This window comes from Scyliorhinus canicula, chromosome 17 (genome assembly GCF_902713615.1).
Source record: "Scyliorhinus canicula chromosome 17, sScyCan1.1, whole genome shotgun sequence".
NCBI classification, from domain to species: Eukaryota; Metazoa; Chordata; class Chondrichthyes; order Carcharhiniformes; family Scyliorhinidae; genus Scyliorhinus; species Scyliorhinus canicula.
The window spans coordinates 41,813,235-41,838,678 of NC_052162.1; the positions used below are offsets into that span (position 1 = coordinate 41,813,235).

The 25,444-nt window shown below is 45.6% G+C and overlaps 1 protein-coding gene across 1 annotated transcript in view; it reads right to left on the reverse strand.

The window, feature by feature from the left end:
- The window catches only part of las1l (LAS1 like ribosome biogenesis factor), an 88,493-nt gene that overhangs the window by 37,591 nt on the left and 25,458 nt on the right, over window positions 1-25,444 (reverse strand). Inside the window, exons 6-8 of the mRNA XM_038774596.1 lie at window positions 24,664-24,710; window positions 15,140-15,249; window positions 1,999-2,084 (exon numbers count right to left, since the gene is read on the reverse strand). Of these exons, the coding sequence (XP_038630524.1) occupies window positions 1,999-2,084; window positions 15,140-15,249; window positions 24,664-24,710 (243 nt within the window). The remainder of the gene's footprint in view (window positions 1-1,998; window positions 2,085-15,139; window positions 15,250-24,663; window positions 24,711-25,444) is intronic.

A 25,444-nucleotide genomic window follows, 5' to 3' on the forward strand; every position in this document is an offset into this window, starting at 1 on the left:
GGCTTCAATGAAGTTACTGTGAAAAGCCCCCTAGTCGCCACATTCCGGCGCCTGTCCGGGGAGGCTGGTACGGGAATCAAACCGTGCTGCTGGCCTGCTTGGTCTGCTTTATAAGCCAGCGATTTAGCCTTGTGAGCTAAACCAGCCCCTGTGACATATATCTTAAAGTAAAAATTAGGAACAAAAAACCTGGCTTGCTTTCTTCTCCTAAACTCAAGATAGTGCTCGTTACCACCCCAGGTCAGATCAGCACAGACTGGGATCACATACCAACATGGGTTAGAGGTACATAGTAGAGTACCTCTATCCACTGAGTCATTGAGAGCCAACCACAAACTTATTATACAGTCATAATGATGCAGGAGGTTGTTCAGTCCATCAATTCAGTGTCAGCAATATATAGAGCAATCCAATCATTTCCATTCACTGCTCTCTCCCATAGATCTGTTTATTGCCCTCAAGTGCACATCTAATTTCCTTTTGAAATCATTAATTACATCCAATTTCATCACCCTCATAGGCAATAAAATAATAATGGAAAAAAAGGTTCTTCCACACATCCCCCTTACATTTCTTGCTCAAAAGCTTAAATCTGCACCCCTAGACCTGTACCATCAGTTAATTGGAACAGCTTTTTAAATTCTAATCTTATAAACCTCTATCAAATCTCCCCTCAATCTCCTTTATTCCAAGGAGAACCCTAACCTCTTAGCTAAAACCCCATATCCCTGGAACCACGCTGGGAAATTTTCTCTATACCAATTCAAGAGCCCTCATGTTCCTTCTAAAGGGTGATGCCCAGAATTGGATACAATACTCTAGGTTGTAGCCTCGCCAGAGCATTATTTAGGTTCAGCATAACCGCCCCACTTTTGTACTATATGTTTCTATTTGTGAAGCCCAAGTTCTCACGTTAACTACTTTCTTTGATATGTCCTGTCACCTTAAAAGGAACTCCTCTGTCCCTGCTCATAAGTTTTTTTAAAAATTTAGAGTTTCCAATTCATGGGGCAATGTAGCGTGGCCAATCCACCTAACCTGCATATCTTAGGGTTGTGGGGGTGAAACCCACGCAGACACGGGGAGAATGTGCAAACGCCACACAAGCAGTGATCCAGGGCCAGGATTCGAACCTAGGTCCTCAGCGCCATAGTCCCAGTGCTAACTACTGCACCGTGTGCCACCCCCTTTTCTCTATCTCCCATGTCATCTAAGGAGCCCTGCCTTTGGTTCCCCTACCTTTCACCCTTGTTGGAATGCATCTAACCTCTACCCAAAACATCACCCCCTGAACAATCACCCATTATTTTGTTACCATTTTCCCTGCCAGTCTTCGGTTCCATTTTTACCCTGGATAGGTCCCCCTCATCTCACTGAAGTCAGCCCTCTTTCAATTTTGACGTTGTAGTTTAGTTTTTCTTTTATCTTCTTCATTACTAATCTATGACAACCTAATGAAACAAACATCATGCTTACCCAAAGCGTTTCCCTACAGGCACTTGACATACCTCATTCCCCAACACCAGATCCAGCAATATCTCCTGCCTAACTAGAACAAGAATATACTGTCGAGGTCCTAAACACATGTCATAAATTCTACCCCATCCTTTCTCTATATATTTCAATTGATATTTGGGTAATTACTCCTATATGACCACTCCATATTCTTGCACATCTTGGGGACTTCCCTGCAGATTTTCTCTCCTGTCTAGCTTTCTCTATTTGGAGCTGTATAGAATACCACCAGTGACACGGTCATACTTTCCTTACTCCTGAACTCTACCCAAATGGAGTCTGACCGTGAATAGCAAGTGCCCAATCCGCACTATTTTTAAGACACATTTCCGTTATTGCCACTACATAATATCTTAAGTTGCTATTTACACTTCACGCTCACCAATTATCATCATTTTCTGGCACAATGAACATGGTGTTTCATTTTAACACAATCCTCTATTTCTATTTCAGTAGGATATGCGACTGAATCTGTTGCGTTACCTGGGCACTCAATATTTAAAAATTTCAGCTGCTCCTCTGTGGGAATAAGGAACCCGTCATCCAACAGTACATCCACCATCAACTCTCTGTAAATTTGCAACAGAACAATGTTACAATTTTAATTTCAGCTCAGTCAAAATTCCTATTCAGACCTAAAAGGTAATTTCCCACATGAAGGTGATTTTTTAAACAGCTTAATATACTGCTCATATGATCAATGCAAATTATTTCTTCAGTAAAAAAATACAGCTACCTGAAATCAATTATAAAATTAAATTCTGAAGTGTCATAAAACCCAAGACATTAATTATTCTTCACTCTCCGTACAGGCAATCTGAATTGACTGTTTCAACTCTTTCTATTTTAATTCATAATTAGAACACCTGCGGTATTTTTGCATCATTAGGATACATAAGCAAAACAACCCAATAAAGATATTTTGAGTAGGATGGTTCAGTATCCGTCACAAACAGTTTAATTCACAATGGTGACCCAAGTTCTCCCCTGTTGTGCAAAGAGTCTACTGCTTGGAGGAATAAGGTTGCAGCATTAAATCGCAAACTATATAATCTCAAGGAAAATATATTCCAATAAATTTAACCTACCGTATATACCCGCGTATCATGCGATCTCGCTTATCATGCGACCCCTAAATTTTCATCCCCAAAACACGATTTTATGCTATATCTCGTGTATCATGCGAGTCACTTTTTTGGAAATTAATGCCCAAACTAAAACTTCCAAATGGTATCATTGTCTGTGGATTCTGCAGAGTGGATTCTGTTGTGAAAGCTGTTTGCGAATCGAACAGCTTTCCAGCTGGCTTTACTAGCGTCGTTCTGCCACTTGACGTTGTAGCCACCTAAGATGGACACTGGGCTAACAAAATGGAGAACTGCTAAGACTGCAGGGAGAAAGCAGTTTAGCCAAGACAAGCAGTCTGCAAAGACTGATTAGCATTTTGCACGCAGCAAAACTAGTTTCTGGCCAGGTGGAAGATCTCAACCAAAGGTGTTAATAGCAAAACGCTTTGCATATTAATGAGGCAATCCAGATCTGGGCACACACAATAGCAACATTTGGGTTTGAATAGATACTTTAAGTGAAGGCCCAGACAAAACGGCACCAGAAGTATCCATCTCAAAAGACCCTAGAGACCGCCCCACACATCGAGAAGGGACCCTCAGATTGGGGAATTAGTGAGACATCGATTGGGAATTGACCCAATCAATGCATGGAAGGTAAAGCCCGCCCCGAAAAGGCACGGACATTGGGGACCACTATAAAGATAGACCCCCACACATGGTCCTGTCTGTTATGTGCTCCGGCTTGGACTGCTGTTTTGACTTCGACCCAGATCTGCTGTTGTATCCTGACTCCGACTCCAGCCGTTGATCCTGTCTTCCATCACCAGCCGTTGAGCACCAGCCATCGTTCAGTAAGTCCCAAAACGACGCTCGCTACGTGAACTTATACAGTACTCTTCTAATAACGAACAGAAGGTGCAGCCCGTAAAGGACCAAAGGCCTTGTCCCCTGACCTTGTTGGTTCCCACTTAGATAAGTATTTAGTCGTTTAATAGTAGAAATAGGTATTAGTCTTTAGTGTGTGCATGCGTATTTATTATATTTGTATAATAAATATTGATCGTTGGAACTTACTAATCGGTGTATAGTTTTATTACTTTGAACCTGACCTTGGAATATTTGTGAGGTGTTTATACAACACCTGGCGACTCCCGAGCTGAAAATTACACATACAGAGCCTAGCAGTGTTAAGCACATGGCCTTTAAACGGAGGTGTGTTAATACACTCCAATAAACGCGTATTACACTCAAGTAAAACGTGCAACAACGTTTCCATTCAAAAAAATGGGAAGTAAAACACCCGCGAATTCTGTGAATACTACTCTTCAGATTTTGACCACAGCATTCTGATGGGAAGATGTTCAGCCACTTGACGTTTCCATTCATGTTTTTATGAATGGAAACGTCAAGTGGCTGAACATCTTCCCATCAGAAAAAACAGCAAGTAAAACACCCGCGAATTTTGTATCTCGCGTATCATGCGACCCCCCAAATTTAGGTTACAATTTAGGTCTTCAAAAATCGCATGATACGCGAGTATATACGGTATTTGATCTCATCTGAAACACCGTATCAAATTGTCTCTCTGTTAAAATTGACTTTGTTCCATGGTTTGTATCCTGGAAGGAGAGAGAAAACATATTTCTGCATACAAACTACATATAACATTTCTCAATTATATACATGAAATCTTGCAAGGACAAATAGTTAAAAATACATTGAATCACTTTGAAATAAATTAGGTAGCTAAATGCACCAGTGACTCTCTGCTCCTTATAGAAAAATTAATGTAATGAGATCAATCTATTTGTGGCTATTGTGATGGAGAGTGGATGTTGATTATAACACAAAAAGGACTTGCACTTCTTCAAATAATACTAGGTAATTTTTAACATCCATCCAAACCACTTGAACAAAAAGGCCCAGGTTTTATATCACACCTGAATTATGTAAACTTTATAACAGCTGTGGAGAAGGATGAAATGTACTGCATTGAATGGAAAGCTTCCATTTTTGTATTGAAATGTTCAAGTGTCAGTCATGACTGCGTTGGTAGCACCCGTGAGCTCAGTGAAAAGGTAATTGATTCAAGTCCCAATCCAGGACTTTTTTTTTTTTTAAATATAATTTTTATTGGAATTTTTTACAGAAAATATAAAACGTAACGACAAACAATGAAATGCAACAAAATAACCCATAATAACTGTAACACCCCAGACCGTATCGACGCATGTATCCCATCCCCCACCCCCCCAACCCCAATGAACAACAGAAGAACTTAAAAATAAATTTAAATTAAATAAACAAACATAGTCATCGTCCGCTCCCCACCCCGCCCCCGGGTTGCTGCTGCTACTGTCCCTGTACCCTATCGTTGAGCCAGAAAGTCGAGAAAAGGTTGCCACCGCCTAAAGAACCCTTGTACCGACCCTCTCAGGGCTAATTTGATCTTCTCTAGCTTAATGAAACCCGCCATGTCATTGATCCAGGTCTCCACGCTTGGGGGCCTCGCATCCTTCCATAGTAGCAAGATCCTTCGCCGGGCTACTAGGGACGCAAAGGCCAGCACACCGGCCTCTTTCGCCTCCTGCACTCCTGGCTCCACCCCAACCCCAAAATTCGCGAGTCCCCATCCTGGCTTGACCCTGGATCCCACCACCCTCGACACCGTCCTCGCCACCCTCTTCCAGAACTCCTCCAGTGCCGGGCATGCCCAGAACATATGGGCATGGTTCGCTGGACTCCCCGAGCACCTGACACACCTGTCTTCACCCCCAAAGAACCTACTGATCCTCGTCCCAGTCATATGGGCCCGGTGCAGCACCTTGAATTGGATGAGGCTAAGCCGCGCACACGAGGAGGAAGAATTAACCCTCTCCAGGGCATCAGCCCATGTCCCGTCTTCGATCTGTTCCCCCAGTTCCCCCTCCCACTTAGCTTTCAGCTCCTCTACTGATGCCTCCTCCGCCTCCTGCATAACCTTGTAGATATCAGATATCTTCCCCTCTCCGACCCAGACCCCCGAAAGCACCCTGTCGCTCACCCCCCTCGCGGGAAGGGAAGGGAATCCCTGCACCTGCCGCCTAGCAAATGCCTTTACCTGCAGATACCTGAACATGTTCCCCGGGGGGAGCCCAAATTTCTCCTCCAACTCCCCCAGGCTCGCAAACCTCCCATCAATAAACAGGTCCCTCAGCTGTCTGATGCCCGCTCTGTACCAACCCTGAAATCCCCCATCAATGTTCCCCAGGACGAACCTATGGTTCCCCCTTAACGGAGCCTCCATCGAACCCCCCACTTCTCCCCTATGTCGCCTCCACTGCCCCCAAATCTTGAGGGTAGCCGCCACCACCGGACTCGTGGTATACCTCGGAGGAGGGAGCGGCCACGGCGCCGTTACCAGGGCCCCCAGGCTTGTATCTCCACAGGACGCCCTCTCCATCCGTTTCCATCCTGCCCCCTCCCCCTCCATTACCCACTTGCGCACCATCGACACATTGGCCGCCCAATAATACCCTGAGAGATTGGGTAATGCCAACCCCCCCCCCCCCCCCCCCCCCCCCCAATCTCTACCCCGCTCCAAGAAGACCCTCTTCACCCTCGGGGTCCCATGCGCCCAAACAAAGCTCATGATGCTGCTAGTCACCCTTCTAAAAAGGCCCTAGGGATAAAGATGGGCAAACACTGAAAAAGGAACAAGAACCTCGGGAGAACTGTCATTTTGACGGACTGCACTCTACCCGCCAACGATAGCGGCACCATGTCCCACCTTTTAAATTCCTCCTCCATCTGTTCCACCAGCCTGGTAAAATTAAGCTTATGGAGAGTCCCCCAACTCCTGGCCACCTGAACCCCCAGGTATCTGAAACTCTTCACTGCCCTCTTAAATGGGAGTCTCCCAATTCCCTCCTCCTGATCACCAGGGTGTACTACAAATACCTCACTCTTGCCTAAATTTAACTTATAGCCCGAGAAGCCCCCAAATTCCGCTAACAGCTCCATCACCCCCGGCATTCCCCCTTCTGGATCCGCCACATACAACAGCAGGACGTCCGCATACAGCGATACACGATGTTGGGGCCTCACGGTAGCATGGTGGTTAGCATCAATGCTTCACAGCTCCAGGGTCCCAGGTTCGATTCCCGGCTGGGTCACTGTCTGTGTGGAGTCTGCACGTCCTCCCCGTGTGTGCGTGGGTTTCCTCCGGGTACTCCGGTTTCCTCCCACAGTCCAAAGATGTGCGGGTTAGGTGGATTGGCCATGCTAAATTGCCCGTAGTGTAAGGTTAATGGGGGGCTTGTTGGGTTACGGGTATACGGGTTACGTGGGTTTAAGTAGGGTGATCATTGCTCGGCACAACATCGAGGGCCGAAGGGCCTGTTCTGTGCTGTACTGTTCTGTTCTGTTCTGTTCTGTTCCTCCCCACCCCGCACCAGACCCCTCCATCTCCTTGACTCCCTCAATGCCATAGCCAAAGGTTCAATCGCCAGTGCAAAGAGCAAGGGGGAGAGGGGGCACCCCTGCCTGGTCCCACGGTAGAGCCTAAAGTACTCCGATCTCCTTCCATTGGTAACTACACTTGCCATCGGAGCCGCGTAGAGCAGCCTCACCCATTTGATGAATCCCTCCCCGAATCCGAACCGCTCCAGCACCTCCCACAGGTACCCCCACTCAACTCTATCAAACGCTTTCTCCGCATCCAGCGCCACCACTATCTCCGCCTCCCCCTCCACTGCCGGCATCATAATAACATTTAGCAGTCTCCGCACATTCGTGTTGAGCTGCCGTCCCTTGACAAATCCTGTCTGATCCTCGTGTATCACCCCTGGCGCACAGTCCTCTATCCTGGTGGCCAGGATCTTCGCCAGCAACTTAGCGTCAACATTGAGGAGCGAGATAGGCCTGTATGATCCACACTGCAAGGGGTCCTTATCCCGCTTTAGGATCAGAGAGATCAGTGCCCGCGACATCGTCGGGGGCAAAGCCCCCCCCTCCCATGCCTCATTGAAGGCTCGCACCAACAGGGGGCCCACCAGATCCGCATACTTTTTATAAAATTCCACCGGGAACCCGTCCGGCCCCGGCGCCTTATCTGACTGCATTTGTCCAATCCCCCTGACTAGCTCCTCCAACTCTATCGGCACCCCCAGCCCCTCTTGAACCCTTGGGAACCATAGCCTGTTCATGAAGCTCTCCATCCCCCCTCTCCCCATCGGAGGTTCTGACCGGTACAGTTCCTCGTAGAAGTCCCTAAAGACCCCATTTACTTCTGTCCCCTTCTGCACTACATTCCCACCCCTATCCGTCACTCCACCAATTTCCCTAGCCGCATCTCGCCTGCGGAGCTGATGCGCCAACATCCTGCTCGCCTTCTCCCCATACTCATATACGGTGCCCTGCGACCTCTTCCACTGTGTCTCCGCCTTTCTGGTGGTCAACAAGTCAAATTTGGCCTGCAAACTACGCCGTTCCCCCAGCAACCCCTCCTCCGGGTGCCTCCGCGTATCTCCTGTCCACATCCAGGAGCTCCCCCACCAGTCTCTCCCTCTCCTCCCTCTCCCTCCTTTCCCTATGGGCCCAGATGGAGATCAGCTCCCCCCGGATCACTGCTTTCAGAGCCTCCCAGACCATCCCCACCCGGACCTCCCCCATGTCGTTGGTATCAAGATACCCCTCAATACTTCCCCCGACCCTCCTACACACCTCCTCATCAGCCAGCAGCCCCACATTCAGGCGCCAGACCGGGCGTTGGTCCCGCGCCTCCCCCATCTCCAGATCAACCCAGTGCGGAGCATGGTCTGAAATTGCTATGGCCGAATACTCTGCATCCTGCACCTTCGGGATCAATCCCCTGCTCAGGATGAAAAAATCTATTCGGGAATAGACCCTATGCCCAATCCAGGACTTGAGCACAGAAAATCAAGTCTGTGCAGTACTGAGGGAGTGCTGCACTGCCAGAGGTGTCTTTTGGATGAGACGTTAAACAGAGACCCTGCCTGCCATCTCATGTGGATGTAAAAAAAAGAGCAGCAGGGAAGTTATTCCTAGTGTCGTGGTCAATATTTATCCCTCAAATTAACATTACAGAGAGGTCTCTTGATGCAGTGGGTAGTATCCCTGTTTCAGAGCCAGAAGTTCCAGGTTCGAGTCCCACTCCAGGACTTGATGGACTCGGTGTTCATAACCTGGCCGAGCAGGTTGATTATCAACCTACAAATCCTTCCAATACGCTTGTGGCAGGCAGCAGAGGTCAGCCATGCTCCATGGGCATCACGGTGGCAAAGTGGTTAGCACTGTTGCTTCACAGCTCCAGGGTCCCGGCTTAGGTTCGATTCCCGGCTTGGGTCACTGTCTATACGGGTTTCCTTCGGGTGCTCCGGTTTCCTCCCACAAGTCTCGAAAGAGGTAATTTAGACATTCAGGATTCTCTCTCCGTGTACCCGAACAGGAATGTGGCAACTCGGGGCTTTGCACAGTAACGTCATTGCAGTGTTAACGTAAGCCTACTTGTGACAATAAAGATCATCAATATGTGGAGTGGGCGGCTCAGCAATCACCCCAGATGACAGATTAGCAACCTGTTCGAAGAAAAACTAACTCAGGAAACGCAATCATGCACTTTGTCTGCTTCATGTGTCTCCCAGCACATGGGAAGAGAAGGATAAGCATCACAAAAACAGAAATTGGTCATTATCATTGTGCACAAACTGGCTGCTGCATTTCCTATACAATAATGGCATTTTAAAATACATTAGCTAAAAAACACTTCGAGACATCTGCTGATTAGGAAAGGCACTATAGAAATGCAAGTCTTTTGTCCTTTTCTTAGGGATTTATTTAGAGCAAATGATTCCAATTTTCCAACTTCAGTTAGAATGACATAATTATTTCCCTTACTGCATTAGCAGACACCTGACAAGCCACATCTATTATGGTAAATCTATGTATTTTTCTGTAGCATGTGGTTTGCTACCAAACTGGGATTTCCCAAGAGTTGGTTTTCAAAAATCTCATGTGTAAAATAGCTCACGGAGTTAAAGGAAATCCGTACCTCGAGAGGCAGGATGTCAATTTAACAAATTTTAAAAATATATACATATATCAGAATGAGATGGGGCAGACTCCCTACATAGACTCCCTAACCTACATCACCAATGAAATTCAAGATTAGGTTATCGAAAGGTTCAGTGGTTTCAACTAAGCAACAGAAAAGGAAGTTCTTTACCGAGATATACATGTCAAAACCAGAGGTTAGCTCAACGGTAGTTTTTTGTTTTTCCATTCAATCATATTCTTCTGAAATACAAACTGACTGTACTGAAGGGGAAATGCCAGAAGTAAGCGCTTGCAGGTGCACATTAATATAATGACAACAATCTCAGCAAATGATGGGCATATGAAACTTTCCTAATTTGTAAACCTAAACTACAGAGAAAAGTCCAGCAGCATAATGGATTATTTATTTTCCTTCAAGCGTTGGGTGTGTCTGAGAGCATGAGCAGTATGACACTAGGGTTAAGCATTGGTAGTAACATGCTCAACACTGGTGGTGTTTAGAAACTGGAGATTAATTTAAAGTAGCACAGGAGGAGGATATCTTACACTGCAGGAGAAATGGCTTAAAAGGGTTATGTCGGCAGGGAGCCTTCCTCCTTGAGCTGAGTGGGGGAGGGGGAGGGGAGGTGCCTTTGGGCAGGGGCTGCCACGCTAGCACATAATGGTGGTGAACGGAAGTGAGGTGGTGGAGGAGAAATTTGTCACAATGTCGCGGGGGTGAGAGATGACGGTCAGGGGCGGATAAGGGGGCCATCTGGGATGGGCTAGATATAGGGTGAAATTAAGGGGGTTGGAGTTAAGTGGGGACGATGACGGATGGAGGGGATTGGAGGCATAAAACGGTATGGTTGGTAACATGGAAGGTCCGGGAACTGAATGGTCCACGCACCTCAGGAGCTTGACAGCAGGGGTGGTCCTTCTGCAGGAGACACACCTCCGCGTGAAGGACCAGTTTTGGTTAAGGAAGGGGTAGGTTGGGCAGGTTTTCCACTCAGGGTTTGATTCGAAATTGAGGCGAATGGCGATTTTGATGAGCAAAAAAAGGGATTTGAGAGTGCGAAGGAGGCGAGGAATCAGAGTGGGAGAAGTGTGATTGTAAATGGGGTATTGGAAGGGATACCGGTGGTGTTGGGAAACATGAAGAGGTTGCTGGCAGCGATCCCGAATTTGGCCACGCACCAGTTGATCACGGAAGGAGATTTAAATTGTGTCCTAGAGCCGAGGGTGGATAGGTCAAGCCCTAGGTCAATGGGTAAGGTACGAATGGCAAGGGAGCTGGTTGGGTTTAAGGTGCGGATGGGTATGGTGGATCCCTGATGCTTTCAGAAACAAAGGGGAAGGGAGTATTCCTTCTTTTTACACGTCTATCAGGTGTATTCGAGGATTGATTATTTTGTGGTGAGCCGGGTGATTTTGGTGGGGGTGGAGGAGGCAGAGTACGCGGGGATAGCTATCTTGGATCATGCACCCCACTGGCTGTAGATTTGGTGGAGGCATTTAAGGAGTATGCGGAGTTGGATCAGAATGGGGAGATAACCCTGCCGACATAACCCTTTTCCACCCAAACAAAGGCTCCTTCTGAACTCCAGGTCGCCTCCCAAAACCAAACAAACAAATGCTAAACACAAATTGTCCCATAAAACAGGAGGGGGGATGGGAACATCAATCCTCACATAAACCCTTCACCCATACCACCCCATACAATCCCAAAAAAGGACCCCCCCCCCCCCCCCCAAAAACCGGAGGGGAGAAAAATGCCCCAATCCTCCCACCTCACTGCCATCTCCCTCCCTTCTTTTGGTTTATTCATTTTTTCAGAACCACTGCCAATCCACTTAACCTGCACATCTTTGGGTTGTGGGGGAGAATGTGTAAATTCCACACGGACAGTGCCCCAGGGCCAGGATTCGAACCCAGGTCCTCAGCGTTGTAGTCCCAGTGCCACCCACCGCGCCACGTGCTGCCCTGGACAGGGTGTATTTGAGGGTGCCCACCACGGAGTGATTGGCGAGGAGGAAAAAGTTGCAGGGGCAGTTTGACAGGTTGACACCGGGGCAATATTGCAACTGCGTAGGGCAAGAGGGGTGCACATGAGTGTGGGGATAAGGCGAGCGCATGTTGGCACACCAGCTGCGGAGATAGGCCACGTCCAAGGAAATGTTGAAGATACGGACTGGGTCTGTGGAGGTGGTATCGGAGCCGGGGAAGATAAACAAGGCGTTTAGGGTGTACTACCAAGGTCTGTATGAAGCAGACCCGGGAGAAGAGGAGGGTGCCATGGGATGGTTTCTGGACAAGCTGAAATTTCCACAGGTAGAGGAAGCAAAGAGGCAGACATTGGAGTAGCCCCTGGGGCTGAGGGAGGTCCTGGATAGTATCAGGGATATGAAGTCGGGGAAGGCCCCAGGACCGGATGGGTACCCAGTGGAACTTTATAAGGAATTTGCGACAGACCTGGCACCACATCTGTTGTGGGCGTTTAATGAAGCGTTGGAGAAGGGAGGGCTGCCAGAGACAATGACACAGGCAGTAATTACGCTAATCCCGAAAAAGGGGAAGGACCCGGGGGAATGTGGGGCGTATAGGCCCATATCTTTAGTGAAAGTATTGGCTAAGTTGTTGGCGGGTAGGATGGAGGATCGTGTCCCGGTGGTAGCTGCAGAAGATCAAACCGGCTTCGAGAAGGGCAGGCAGCTCGCGAGTAATACAAGATGTCCCCAAGGAGAAAATGCTGGAAAATCTCAGTAGGTTTGGCAGCATCTGTAGGGAGAGAAAAGAGCTAATGTTTTGAGTCCAGATGCAAGATGTTGTTGAATGTTGATATTGTTGAATGTAGTGATGAATCCGTTGGGGGCTCTGGTATCGGAGATGATGGTGTCCATGGACGCGGAGAAGGCATTTTATTGAGTGGAGTGGCAGTACTTGTTCGAGGTTTTGGTACGGTTTGGATTTGGGCCAAGATTTGTGGCATGGGTGCGGTTGCTATATGTGGCACAAAGGGCAAGTGTGAGGGCGAATAATGAGTTTGCGGAGCTTTGACTTACACAGGGGTACAAGGCAGGGGTGCCTGCTGTCACTGTGTTGTTTGCACTGGCCATAGAGCCATTGGATCTTAAGAGGTCAGAGTGGCAGGGGATTATGAGGGGACAGAGGGAGCACCGGGTGTCGCTCTATGCTGATGACCTATTGCTGTATGTTTCGGATCCGCTGGAGAGTATAGGAAGGATTATGGACTTGCTGGGGAGGTTTGGAGGGTTCTCACGGTACAAGCTGAATGTAGGGAAAAGCGAGATTTTGCCAGTGAATGAGCTTGGACAGTGGGTTAATTTAGAGGGGATGCCATTTGCCGTAGCGAGGGATAGGTTCAGGTATTTGGGGATTCAGGTAGCGAGGGAATGGACAGGGCTCCATAAGTGGAACTGAAAGCAGCTGGTGGAGGAGGCGAGATACACTACAGTTGACGTTGTCAGGGAGGGGTGGTGAAAATGAATATTCTGTCACAGTTCTTGTTTATTTTTCAGGCTCTCCCGATCATTATACCAATGGCCTTTATTCGGAAATTGGACACGATTATTTGGGACTTTGGATTGGTGAGGAAGGGGACAAGGGCAGGAGGACCCTGCTGGAGAGGCAGCAGGGGGGATTGGCACTGCCGAACCTGCTTCATTATTATTGGGCGGCGAATGTGAATAAGGCGCGGTGGTGGTAGGAAGAAGTGGTAGAGTGGATTAGGATGGAGGAGGAATCTTTTAAGGGGTCCAGTTTGAGGGCTATGGTGATGGCAGTGTTACCAATGGCACGGGAATTGAACCCGCGCTGCTGGCATTTTTCTACATTACAAACCAGCTATTTAGCCCACTGTGCTAAACCAGACTCTACCAGTAGGTATTCAGGGAGCCCGATGGTGCAATCCACAGTGAAGATTTGGAATCAGTTAAGGCAGCAATTTGGTGTGGAAGGATGTCGGTGTTAACGTCGCTGTGTGAGAATCATGGGTTTGAGCCGGGGGAGATGGATAGCGTATTCAGGTGGTGGAGGGAAGTGGGGCTGGTCAAGGCGATAGATCTGTCGTTGGAGGAAGGGTTTGCCAGTCTGGAGGAGCTAAGGGAGAGAGGGTAGAGCTGCCGAGGGGGTGAGAGTTCAGATATCTGCAGGTTAGGGACTTTGCACGAAAGGTCTGGAGGGGGTTCCTTACATTGCTGGGATACACCCTGCTCGAGCGACTGCTGCAGATGTGGAAGGGGAGGGAGGAATTGGGGATATATACACAAGTGGCTGGAGCAGCAGGGAGGCGAGCGGGTGGGGAAGATCAAGGAGAAATGGGAAGGGGAGTTCGGAGGGGAGATCAATTGGGAAGTATGGGGTGAGGCACCGAGTAAGGTAAACAGGACCTCCTCCAGTGCAAGTATGAGCCTGATATAGATTAAGGTGGTGCACATGACACGGGCGAGAATGAATGGATTCTTCCAAAGGATAGCAGATGAATGGAGAGTTGTGGGCGGGGGCCAGAGAATCACACGCACACGTTTTGGGGTTGTGAAAAATTGTAAAGATTCGGGGCGGGTGTGTTCGGGGTCCTAGCCAGGATAGTGGGGGAGGAGGTGGACGTTATTTAGGGTTTGAGAGAAGCCAGAGCTAATGGAGAAGAGGAAGGCCATCGCTGCTCAAATTGCATAGCGGCAACTTTTGCTGGAATGGTGGTCGACATCGCCACCGGGGGGGTAACAGCTTCACGACTTCCTGCGGTTGAAGAAGATAAAGTATGAGTTAAGGGGCTCTGCAGAGGGGTTTGAGAAAAGGTTGGGGATGTTTGTGACCATGTTTGAGGAGCTGTTTGTCGCGTGAGCGGTGGGGACGAGAAGGGAACCCCGCGTATACGCGGAAATACACCGGCCTTTCTGCTCATGCACGGACTCGCACCAACTGGAGTTGCGGGGACCACTCCAGCGGCAACCTAGCCCCCTAGAAAGGGGAGAATTCTTCACTTTCGGGGGCCGTTGACACCGGAGTCGTTGCTGCCGGTTTTCGCGCCGGAGACATAGCCCCGTAATTAGAAAATCCCGCCCCTAATCTCAGAAAAGGGATAATACATACAATCAAAATCTCAGAGCATTCGTTGGGGGAGGGGGAAGGTATAGGGACAGGGGGCAGAGAGAGACCTTGTGCAGTTGAAGTGTCCCTTCCCATCCCTCCCCTTCAAGGCACAGTCTAAAGTACAAGTGCAGCAAATTCCATCTGCATATTTTAATCTGCTAACCTCACTATAAAGCATCCATCTCTAATGTATAAAAGCAAATTACTGCGGATGCTGGAATCTGAAACGAAAAAGAAAATGTTGGAAAATCTCAGCAGGTCTGGCAGCATCTGTTGGGAGAGAAAAGAGCTGACGTTTAGAGTCCGATGACTCTTTGTCAAAGCTAACAGACAGAGAAAGTGGGAAATGTTTATACTGTGGAGTACGAATTAAAGATGAGATGAGAATTTCATGTCTAATATACCTGTTTTCCCAAGCAACTTTTTTAACTTGTGATGAAATCCATTCTACTTCAGGACTTGGAGTACTCCAGGTTCGCTTTACTTTGGAAACTAACTTCTGTTCCTCCAAAACCTAGGAAATAAAAACACAATTTCAGGTGAACGGCCAACTTTTAATTAAAGATATTCCAGGTAAACCTGCTCAAACTGGTTAATTGCTTTCTGGGAAGGTCAATTTGAGGACAGGAAAAAAAGTTTCCATTGATTCCGTCAAAATAAAAATAAGATTGCTTGGTTCGGGATGGGCATTAAGTGTCTGTCAGATGATGCATCAAAGTGGCAGCAAACCCATCTGCTCAAGTGGGCATTCAAATTTGTAATGGGAATTCTAGGGTGTCAGTGGCACAGTAAAATTGTCGCTGGACTAGTAAATCGGGATGATGCACTGGGTGCAAATCCAACCATGGCAGGTGCTGCAATTTGAATTTAGTGGGGGAAAATATCTGGCTAATGAAACGATTGTCGAAAAACCCATCTGCTTCACTAATGTCCATTAGGTAAAAAAAACCTGCCATCCTTACCTGGATGGTCTGGTCTGCACACGACTCAAGTCGCCAACAGCCGGGAGTTGCCCTGGGAGGCCTCAACATCGATTCCCGACCCCATACGGTAATCCAAATTACCCCTTCAGCTGATAATCAGTACTCCATGTTGAACACTACTTGGAGGATGCACTGAGGGTGGTTTTAATGTCAATCACTAAAAGTGGCTTCATAACATGACCACTGACTTGGGTGAGCAATGAGAGGGAAAAATAAACTTGACCTCATGCTCACCAACCTGCCTAATGCAGATGCTGCCTCTGTCCATGACAGTATCAGTAAAAGTGACCATGGCATAGCTCTTATGGAAACAAGTTCCCTCCATTGTGTTGTGTGGCACTACAACCGTGCTAAACGAGATAGATTTCAAACAGATCTAGCAGCTCAAACTGGGCATACATGAAATGCTGTGGGCCATCAGCATTCACAGAATTGTCACAATCTGTAACGTCATAACCTCGCATATCCCACAGTCTACCATTACTACCAAGCTAAGGGATCAACCATGGTTCAACAATGAGTGCATGAGGGCATGCTAGGAGCAGTACCAGACATAGCTAAAAATAAGGCGTAAACCTGGTGAAGCTACGACACATGGTTGATTTGCATGCCAAACAGCAAAAGCAGAGCCAAGCGATTCCACAACCAACGGATCAGATCTAAACTTTGCAGTCCTAAATGGTGGCGGACAATTAAAACTAAAGAAGGCTCTACAAATATCCTCATTCTCAATAATGGGGGAGCCCAGCGCATCAGTGCAAAAGACAAGGCTGGTGTAGCCATATTTGCTACATTCTTCAGCCAGAAATGTCAGTTGGATGATCCATCTCAGTCTCCTTCCCCAGTGTCAGATGCCAGTTTTCAGCCAACTCAATTTACGCCATGTGACATAAAGAAATGGCTGCAGACACTGGATACTGCAACGGCTGTGGGCCCTGACAACATTTTGGCAACTGTGCTGAAGACTGGTGTGCCAGAACTTGCCACAGCCCGGACCAAGTTGTCCAGTACAGCTACAACACTACAGAACTATAATTCGATGGTTCCACCCAGCAACGTGGAATATTGCCAGGTATGTCCTGTGCACAAAAAAGCAGGACAAATCCTACCTGGCTAAATAACGCCCCATCAGTTTACTCTCATTAATCAGTAAAGCGATGGAGGGGGTCATTAACAGTTTATCAAGTGCACTTGCTTAGTAATAACCTGCTTACTGATGCTCAGTTTGGGTTCTGGCAGGGCCACCCAACTCCAGAGCTCATTACAGCCTTGGTTTAAACACGGAATCATTCCTATCACAAAAGAAGATGGTGGTGGTGTAGTATTCGGTATTAGGGGTATTACGGTACCCAGGTTGCTGCTGTAAGACCATTGGTGTGGGAGGTACCCGAGACAGCAAGATCATTGGTGAAGCCTGCCTGCTGGTTCTGCCCAGTAAGGCGGCGTATAACAGCCTGTGTCTCCCCAGCTGCTGCATTCTGTACCTGCACTACTGGGGGAAACATCTAGTCCGATAAAGCCTTCAATTGTCATCCAATCTTGCTTCTGGAGTCATTGATCGAGCATCAGGTGGTAGTTGGTGGAGGTCAGTCATCTTAGCTCCAGCGCATCACTGCAGGCGTTCCTCAGGGTTGCATCCTGGGATCTTCAACTGCTTCATCAATGACTTTCCTTCCACCATAAGGTCATTAGTGGGGATATTTACTGACGGCTGCACAATGTTCAACATCATTTATGACTCCTAAGACACTGAAGTCCATGTCCAAATGCAGCAAGACCTAGACAATATCCAGGCTTCAGCTGACAAGAAAGATTCGCCCCATAAAAGTGCCAGGCAATGACCGTCGACAAACGAGATTATAACCACCTCCATTTGACATTCAATGGCATTACCACTGCTGAATCTCCTACGATCAACATCCTGGGGGCTACCATTGACCAGAAATTGAACTGGATTGGCTTGGAAATACTGCGGCTACAAGAGGAGGTCAGAGGCTAGGAATCTTGTGGCGAGTAAACACCTCCTGACTTCCCAAAGCCTGTCCGCAATCTACAAGGCATAAATGAGGAGTGCAAAGGAATATTCTCCACTTGTCTGGATGAGTGCAGCTCCAACAATACTCAAGAAGCTTGACACCATTCAGGACAAAGCAGCCTGCTTGATTGCCATCCCATTCACAAGCATTTACTCACTCCACCACTGATGCACAGTAACAGCAGTACGTACCATCTGCAAGCTGCACTCCCAGAACTGGAGTCATTACAGTGGCACAGTGGTTAGCAGTGCTGCCTCAGAGCAGCAGGGACCAGGGTTTGATTCTAACCTTGGGTGGCTGTGTGGAGTTTGTACATTTTCCCCGTGTCTATGTGGGTTTCCTCCGGGTGCTCCAGTTTCCTCCCAGTCGAAAGAAGTCAGGTTAGGTGTACTGGCTATACAAAATTGCCCCTTGGTGTCCAGGGATGTGTAGATTAGGTTATGGAGACTGGGCAGTGTCTGAACCCTGGCGGAGGATCCATGCTGACTTGGATGGGCTGAATTACCTCCTTCTGCACTATAGTGATTTTATTCTAACTCACCAAAGTTTCTCAGACAGCACCCTATAAGCCCACGACTACTATCATCTAGACTAGAGGGACAAAGGCAGCAGATACCTGGGAATACCACCACCTGGACGTCCCGCTCCAAGTCACTCACCATCCTGACATGGAAATATATCTTCATTTCTTCACTGTTGCTGGCTCAAAATCCTGGAACTTCCTAGCAGCACTGTGGGTGTACCTACAGCACAGAGACTTCAGTGACTCAAGAAGACAACTGACCACCACCTTCTAAAGGGGAATTAGGGATGGCAACAAATGCTGGTCTAGCCAGCACGCCCACATCCCACAAATTAATAAATTCCCATCTGTAAACCGAGATGTCATTGTGCAACATTTTAGACAAAAGGAGCTGCAACGGCAACTTTAATTTGCCCTCTGTTACCATTGATTAAGTTCAATTTTAAAAACCACAATTTTTATTTCCTGAATAAAAGGTTTAATGACGTAGTGATACAACAGAGTCGTGGTCGACAGTTGTTTTCAAACTGCAGTAAGGTTTTCTCTGGTTTAACCCCTCATTTACTTTCATTGGCTTCAAATTCTCAGCTGAGACCTCCTGACTTGTTCTAATATGTCAGGGTTAGGATCCTGCTCTTCTTGATCTATCTTGATGCCAGAGACTCGGTTTTGCAGGGCACAATTTCAAAATTTGCAAGTGGCACGATATCTGGAAATAATGAAGTGCGAGGAAGATAGCTTAAAATTCAAAAAGACATAAAAAGCTGGTGGATTGGGCGGACTAGCAGTGGAGGAAAGTTAATGCAGAGAAGTGTCAAGTGGTTTATTTTGCTGAAAAGAACACAAAGAGACAATGTAAAATCATAGAATCCCTACAGTGCAGAAGGTGGCCATTCAGCCCAGAGTCTGCAAGAACCCTCCAAAAGAGCACTCTACCCAGACTCACTCCCCCGCCTAAACTTTGGATACGAAGGGATAGAGTCTAGTTTTATTCATGGAGGTGCTAGTTGAATGCATATAACTAATGAAGCAAAATGTGAAAAATGTCTTGATTGTGGGAATCCAGTCAGTTTTGTATAATGAATTAACCATTGTATTCCAACATATTGAGCACGGAGGACGTATTGTTCTCTGTGTAATCAATTCTCAAGGTCTCCGCAAAATGTGAGAAAAGATATCCAGTACTTTTCCTAAGACTGCACACACAGACATTAAGCTAGTTTTGATAGGCATCAGTCAATCTTAAGTAATGTCCAATGTTTGATTGACAAGTTATCCTCCAAGTAACAGACATTCATTAGAACAAACCAGGAGGTCTCAGATGAGAATTAGAAGCCAATGAAAGTAAATAAGGGGTTAAACCAGATAACAAGGACCTCGTGGTTGAGGTCTTTGTTCCTGAATTCTTGCATCCTCTATTTGTTGGTGTTAGTGATTTTTGTTTGTGCTTAATACTTTTTGCCATATGCTTGACTTTATGTATTGTTTGATACTTTGTTTCCAAGATTTTATTCAGCTCTTATTCAAGTGTATAGCAGTGAGTAATTAACAATAATAAAGTTGTATTTTTATTAGAATAAGAGTCCCCAAACTAAAGGACAATTTAGCATGGCCAGTCCACCTAACCTGCACATATTTGGACTGTGGGAAGAAACCAGAGCACCTGGAGGAAATACACGCAGACACGGGGAGAACATGCAAACTCCACACAGATAGTCATCCAAGGGCACAATTGAACCTGAGCAATGTGAGGGAACAGTGCTAACAACTGCACCACCGTGCCACCCTAATAAAGGATACAATTCTCAGAGATGCTGGGACAGAGGGACCTAGGTGCATATGTGCATAAATCATTGAAGGTGGCAGGACAGGTGATTAATAAAGCACATGGGATCCTACACTTCATATAAATATTGGCACAGAATACAAAAGCCAGCAAGTTATAATAAACATGCATACAACAATGACTCGAGTATTGCAACCATTTCTCGGCACCACACTTTAGAAAGGATCCGGTGACGAGAGAATGCAGAAAAGATTCAAAAGAATGCTTTTAGGGAAAGGAAACCTCAAGTTATGTAGAAGAATTGGAGAAGTTGGGATTGTATTCCTTCGATAAGAGAAGTTGAAAGGATATTTCGTAGAGGCAAGTGAATTATGCAAGACTGGACAGAGCAGATGAAGAGAACGTTTTCCCATTAATGGTAGGATCGAGAACCAGAGGGCATAGATTTGAGGTAATTGACAAAATAAGCAATTGCAGCATAATTCAGATCTGGAATGTACTGGTTTACAGATGAAGACGTATTCAGTCATGGAACTCAGAAGGAAATTGGATTGTTATCTGAAAAGGAAACAAGTTGCATTGCTAGAGAGAAAAAGTAGAGGAAGCGGCACCAGGTGAATTGCTCTTGCAGAGAGCTGGCACTAACACAAAAGGCTGAACAGTCTCCTTCTGCGTTGTTGCGTTGTAATCACCGATTCTATTTTTGCTTTGATTCTTCTGAATTCATTGCAATCAAGTACAGAGACAGGAATATGTAACAACGACTCAATAAAATTGAAGCTGGAAATCATACTAAGTTATCAACCATGATTATATTCTTAGTGTCAAACGTTCACTGCTAAAGCTTTGCTGAGATATCAGAGCACTATCCAGATGTTTGTGCTCCAGTGTCAACCTCTTCGTTGGAAGAAGAAGAAATGGGAACTTAATCATACAATTTGTTTTGAACTTGTAACAAAATTCCACTGCACTATTTGAAAAAGAGCAGGAAGCTTACATGAAGCCTTTACTAATGCCCAACAGTAAAACACTATATGATTCCAAGTGTTTTCGCCTTTCTATTTGTTTCCTCTCTCCCTTTGCCTTCTTTTGTTCCATTCCTTGAAACAAGGTTGGCTGGATGTATGTGGAAGGGTATACACTGTAGGTTAAGAAGTGTTCAAAGTCTATTCAGAGTGACCGCTTGAAAATTGTTAATATAAAAAGCATTAGCCATAGAAGGTAGTTCAACATATATAAAAGTTTGTATTCTCAAGTTTCATTTTAATTGTTAGCTTATGTTATATGAAACTCAATGGATAGATTTTACGTTTATGCGATTATTTTTCAGACACAAATTCTTCCCTCCCCATTCATCATAACATTAGATGAGATATAACAATTCGTCTACATGGAATCCAAGGGGTTTAATTAGTATTGAATCAATAAAAGCATATTTTTCCTCCCTGGTTTATATATCTTTCTAAATACAATCAAAAATATTCTCCCAGCCCCATAGACACTAATTAAAGGCTGCATCAAATTTATTTCTATAGCACACTCATTGCACAGAATCTAAGATTAATACCCAAATACTCAAACCACTGAACACAATGATTCAAGTACTATTTCAAGCATTGTTTTCTTAAAAGGCCCAAGGGAATTAATGCTTTTTTTGGCAACAGAAATTAAAAGCAAAAATGCCCACCGGAGGCATTTAAAAAAATAATGACCAAAAAATGCTGAGTGTCAATTTACAATATTTCACAATTGTGCTTGCAAAATCTAATGAAAGCTGCAAGTTCAGAAAAACAGTCCTTAAACAGTTCCAATTAACCTGGGCATTAATGTGAGAAAACATAAACCTCCAGGGCAATTGTTACATTTAACTCTTACATTAAAAGAAAACGGAATTGTATGAACTAGCTCTTGGCAATTTAAGCTGGCAATCCAAATTTAAAAATTGTTTCAATTCATCCTGTAACAAAAGCGATAAATTAAAATTGAAGCTGGGAAATATGAACTTTATGTAGGTTGAACTACCTTTTATGGCTAATGTTTTTAACATTAATAATTTTAGAGCAGTCACGCTGAATAAACAGTGTGAAAATTCTTAACCTTGTGTGCGCACTCTTCTACATACATCCAGTCAACTCTATTTGAAGGATGGAACAAAAAAAAAGGCAAAGGGAGAGAGGGGAAAAATAGAAAGGAGAAAACAAATTTAGATTTACATTTTTTCTCAAAACGGTCAGGCATTTAACAGAGCATCATGTAAACCTCCTGCTCTTTTTCAAATAGTGCAGTGGAATCTTTAAACATTGTTTTGAGCTGAAAAAGGAGCAGGAATGTATTTCTGAAGCTGTATAATGCTCTGGTCAGACCCCATTTGGAGTACTGTGAATAGTTTTGGGCCTGGTATCTAAGCAAGCGTGCGCTGGCCTTGGAAAGGGTCTAGAGGAGGTTCACAAGAATGATCCCTGGAATTAAGAGTTTGTCATAAGAGGAATGGTTGAGGACTCTGGGTCTGTACTTGTTGGAGTTTAAAGGATGGGGTGGGGGGAAACCATATTGAAACTTAGAGGATACTGTAGGGCTTAAATAGAAAGTATGTGGAGAGGATGTTTCCACTAGTAAGAAAAACTAGAACCCAAAGGGAAAGCCTCAGGCTGAAGGGACGATCCTTTAAAACAGAAATGAGAGTGAATTTCTTCAGCCAGAGGGTGGTGAATCTATGGAACTTTTTGCCTTTAAGATAGAGATAGATAGGTTATTGATTAATTCAGGATCAAGGGTAATGGGGAGAAGGCAAGAGAATGGGAATGAGATACACATCAGCCATGATTGAATGGCAGAGCAGACTTGATGGGCCGAATGGCCTAATTTGGCTCCTATGTCTTATGGTCTTATCAGCTCATTGCCCCATACAAAGAATGGCACCTCCAATAATACAACACTGTCTCTGTAATGAAGTGTCAGCCTAAATTCTGACAATGGCTAGAACCCATCATCTTTCGATTGCTACAAACTAAGCAAACCTTTTTAATTTTTTTTTTAAAAAAGTGCCCAATTCCTTTCTTTCCAATTAAGGGGCAATTTAGCATGGCCAATCCACCTACCCTGCACATCTTTGGGTTGTGTGGGGGTGAGACCCCTGCAGACATGGGGAGAAACGCCACACGGACAGTGACACGGGGCCAGGATCTAACCCGGGTCCTCAGCACTATGATGCAGCAGTGCTAACCGCTGCGCCATCGTGCTGCCCTTGCTAAGCAAACTTAAAACAAAAAAGTTAATGTTTTTGATTTTATATACTGGCATTGCAGAAATAGGATAAATTTAGACTATTTTAAAGTACACTAAGAAAGCAGATATACATACACATGTGGAAGTTAGCAAAGAGCTTTATATAGGCAACCCAATTAATATCGGAAACAAACATGGAATGGAATAAAGTACTTTGCAAGATAAGAGTCAAAACAAACTTCTGGATAAGGCATGACAGCCCCAGCTGAATCAAGATAGATACCAATTATGCTAAATGCTGCCCATTTCACAGCAACTCGTACTTACAACTTAAAGATATTCCTCCCACCATTTGAGGTTGCCATCCTTTGGTCAGGACTCCTCAAACTCAAAACAAAACAGGAACCGTAGTCTTCACAAATATTTCTATCAGCAGAGTTAGCATCGTACGGAATTAAGTACAGAATTGCAGCCTGGTGGTCATTAAAATGCCTCCCGATTATTCAAAAGTCAAATACATAATCCAGCACAGAATTTGCTCCAACAATTTCAGCAACTTGGCTCGCCGCTGGCGCTCTCGCCCAAGTCAGTAGTTTGTAGGTTTGAACCCCACAACAGAGTAGGTATTTCCAGGATTTTCCTACGCCCAGTTACTGACATTGGGCTGGATTTTATGGCCACAAATATCCAAGCGGAAATCCTGCTATGCGATCTTATCACCTGCAATTTTTCTTTGCCGACTGCATTTTTCAGGCGTCAGATCTGAAAAGGTTTGGGAGTGTGAGTGCTTTACAGCAGCAACGACGAGGCAGCACAAGATTGGAAGAAAAGGCCTGACACCAGGACCATTGCTGAATGTAGGCGCAGATTCTGCTGAAGATGGCAGCATCCCTATTTTTTTTTTAAACCTTTGGAGCCTGTCATAATTAATAAAAAACATTCAAAGAGCAGGGGGCCTTCAAATTTCTAACTGTTCCGGTTAACAGCATACCCAGTCTGCCATATGTACCAGCCTAGGACCCTGATTCAACATGGAATGCCCCACCACACTGCTAATTGGGCACCTTTCAGTTGGACAAATGGTCACTAACCAGCTATCCAATACTTGATTCAATGAGTTGAGATGGCAGAGATTGGCGCAAACGCACCCCGACTTGCTAATCCCGTCACCCCACCAAAGAAATGCTAAATCCAAGCCATTATTTCTTGCCTAACAAAGTCCATGTCAAAATTTGTTTAAAGAGAACTGTACATGTATTTATTTCTTAAACAGACCATTTCTCTTCGACTGAACCAAAGGCATTAATTACTTCAGGTTGGGCCAAGGTGAACTCTGGAATTGAACTGGAAACACAAATGCTTCTCGATTAGATACCTGTAATTGTTCTTTCGCAAACGACGTCAGCAGTTCTCTGGCTTTTTCTGGGGGGGGGAAAAGGGGGAAAATATTAAGACATGGAAGATTTATCTTAGGTTATTAAAACATTCTTTAAGAAAAGTGTTTCATATTGGCATTACAATTTGAAACTTTCGATATTTCATTACTGTGCATGGGTTCAGTTACGTTCTTTGTTGTACCCGCAAAGAGAAAGAATCAGAGGTGGCACATGTCAAGTTCATATAACATAGTGCAAGGGGTTTATATACAAGATGCTTCTCAAACAGGGTACAATGGTGAACTCCACAAAAGCCTGCGAAATGCTCCGCAACATGTGACATTACACCAGCCAATGGTATTACTCTGATACATACCACTTCTCCCACTTTACTCCTTAGTGTCCATTGCAGTTTTACTTAATCAAACATTATAACACAGATCCGGCACATTATGCCATAGCTAACATTGCTATGTTACGGATACATGCGTACATCAGTAAGACAGTCTCTTGGGTGGACAGCTCATTTTGGCAGAACACAACATTCAGGAACTTGGCTCTTAGGGATACTTGGACTGTCTTCCTGTACACTAGTCAGTGTTCTATCTGGCGAAACCAACTTCGATTTCTGGTTGTGTGGATGATTCTGCCATAACAGATTCCATTTAGGTAGTTGCAGTCCTCAAGTCTGGTATGTCATTGGCCATGCTCTGTGTGAAAACATCTGGTACAGATTCTCCACTCTCAGTACGTCCAGATAATTGATCAGCATGCCGACTC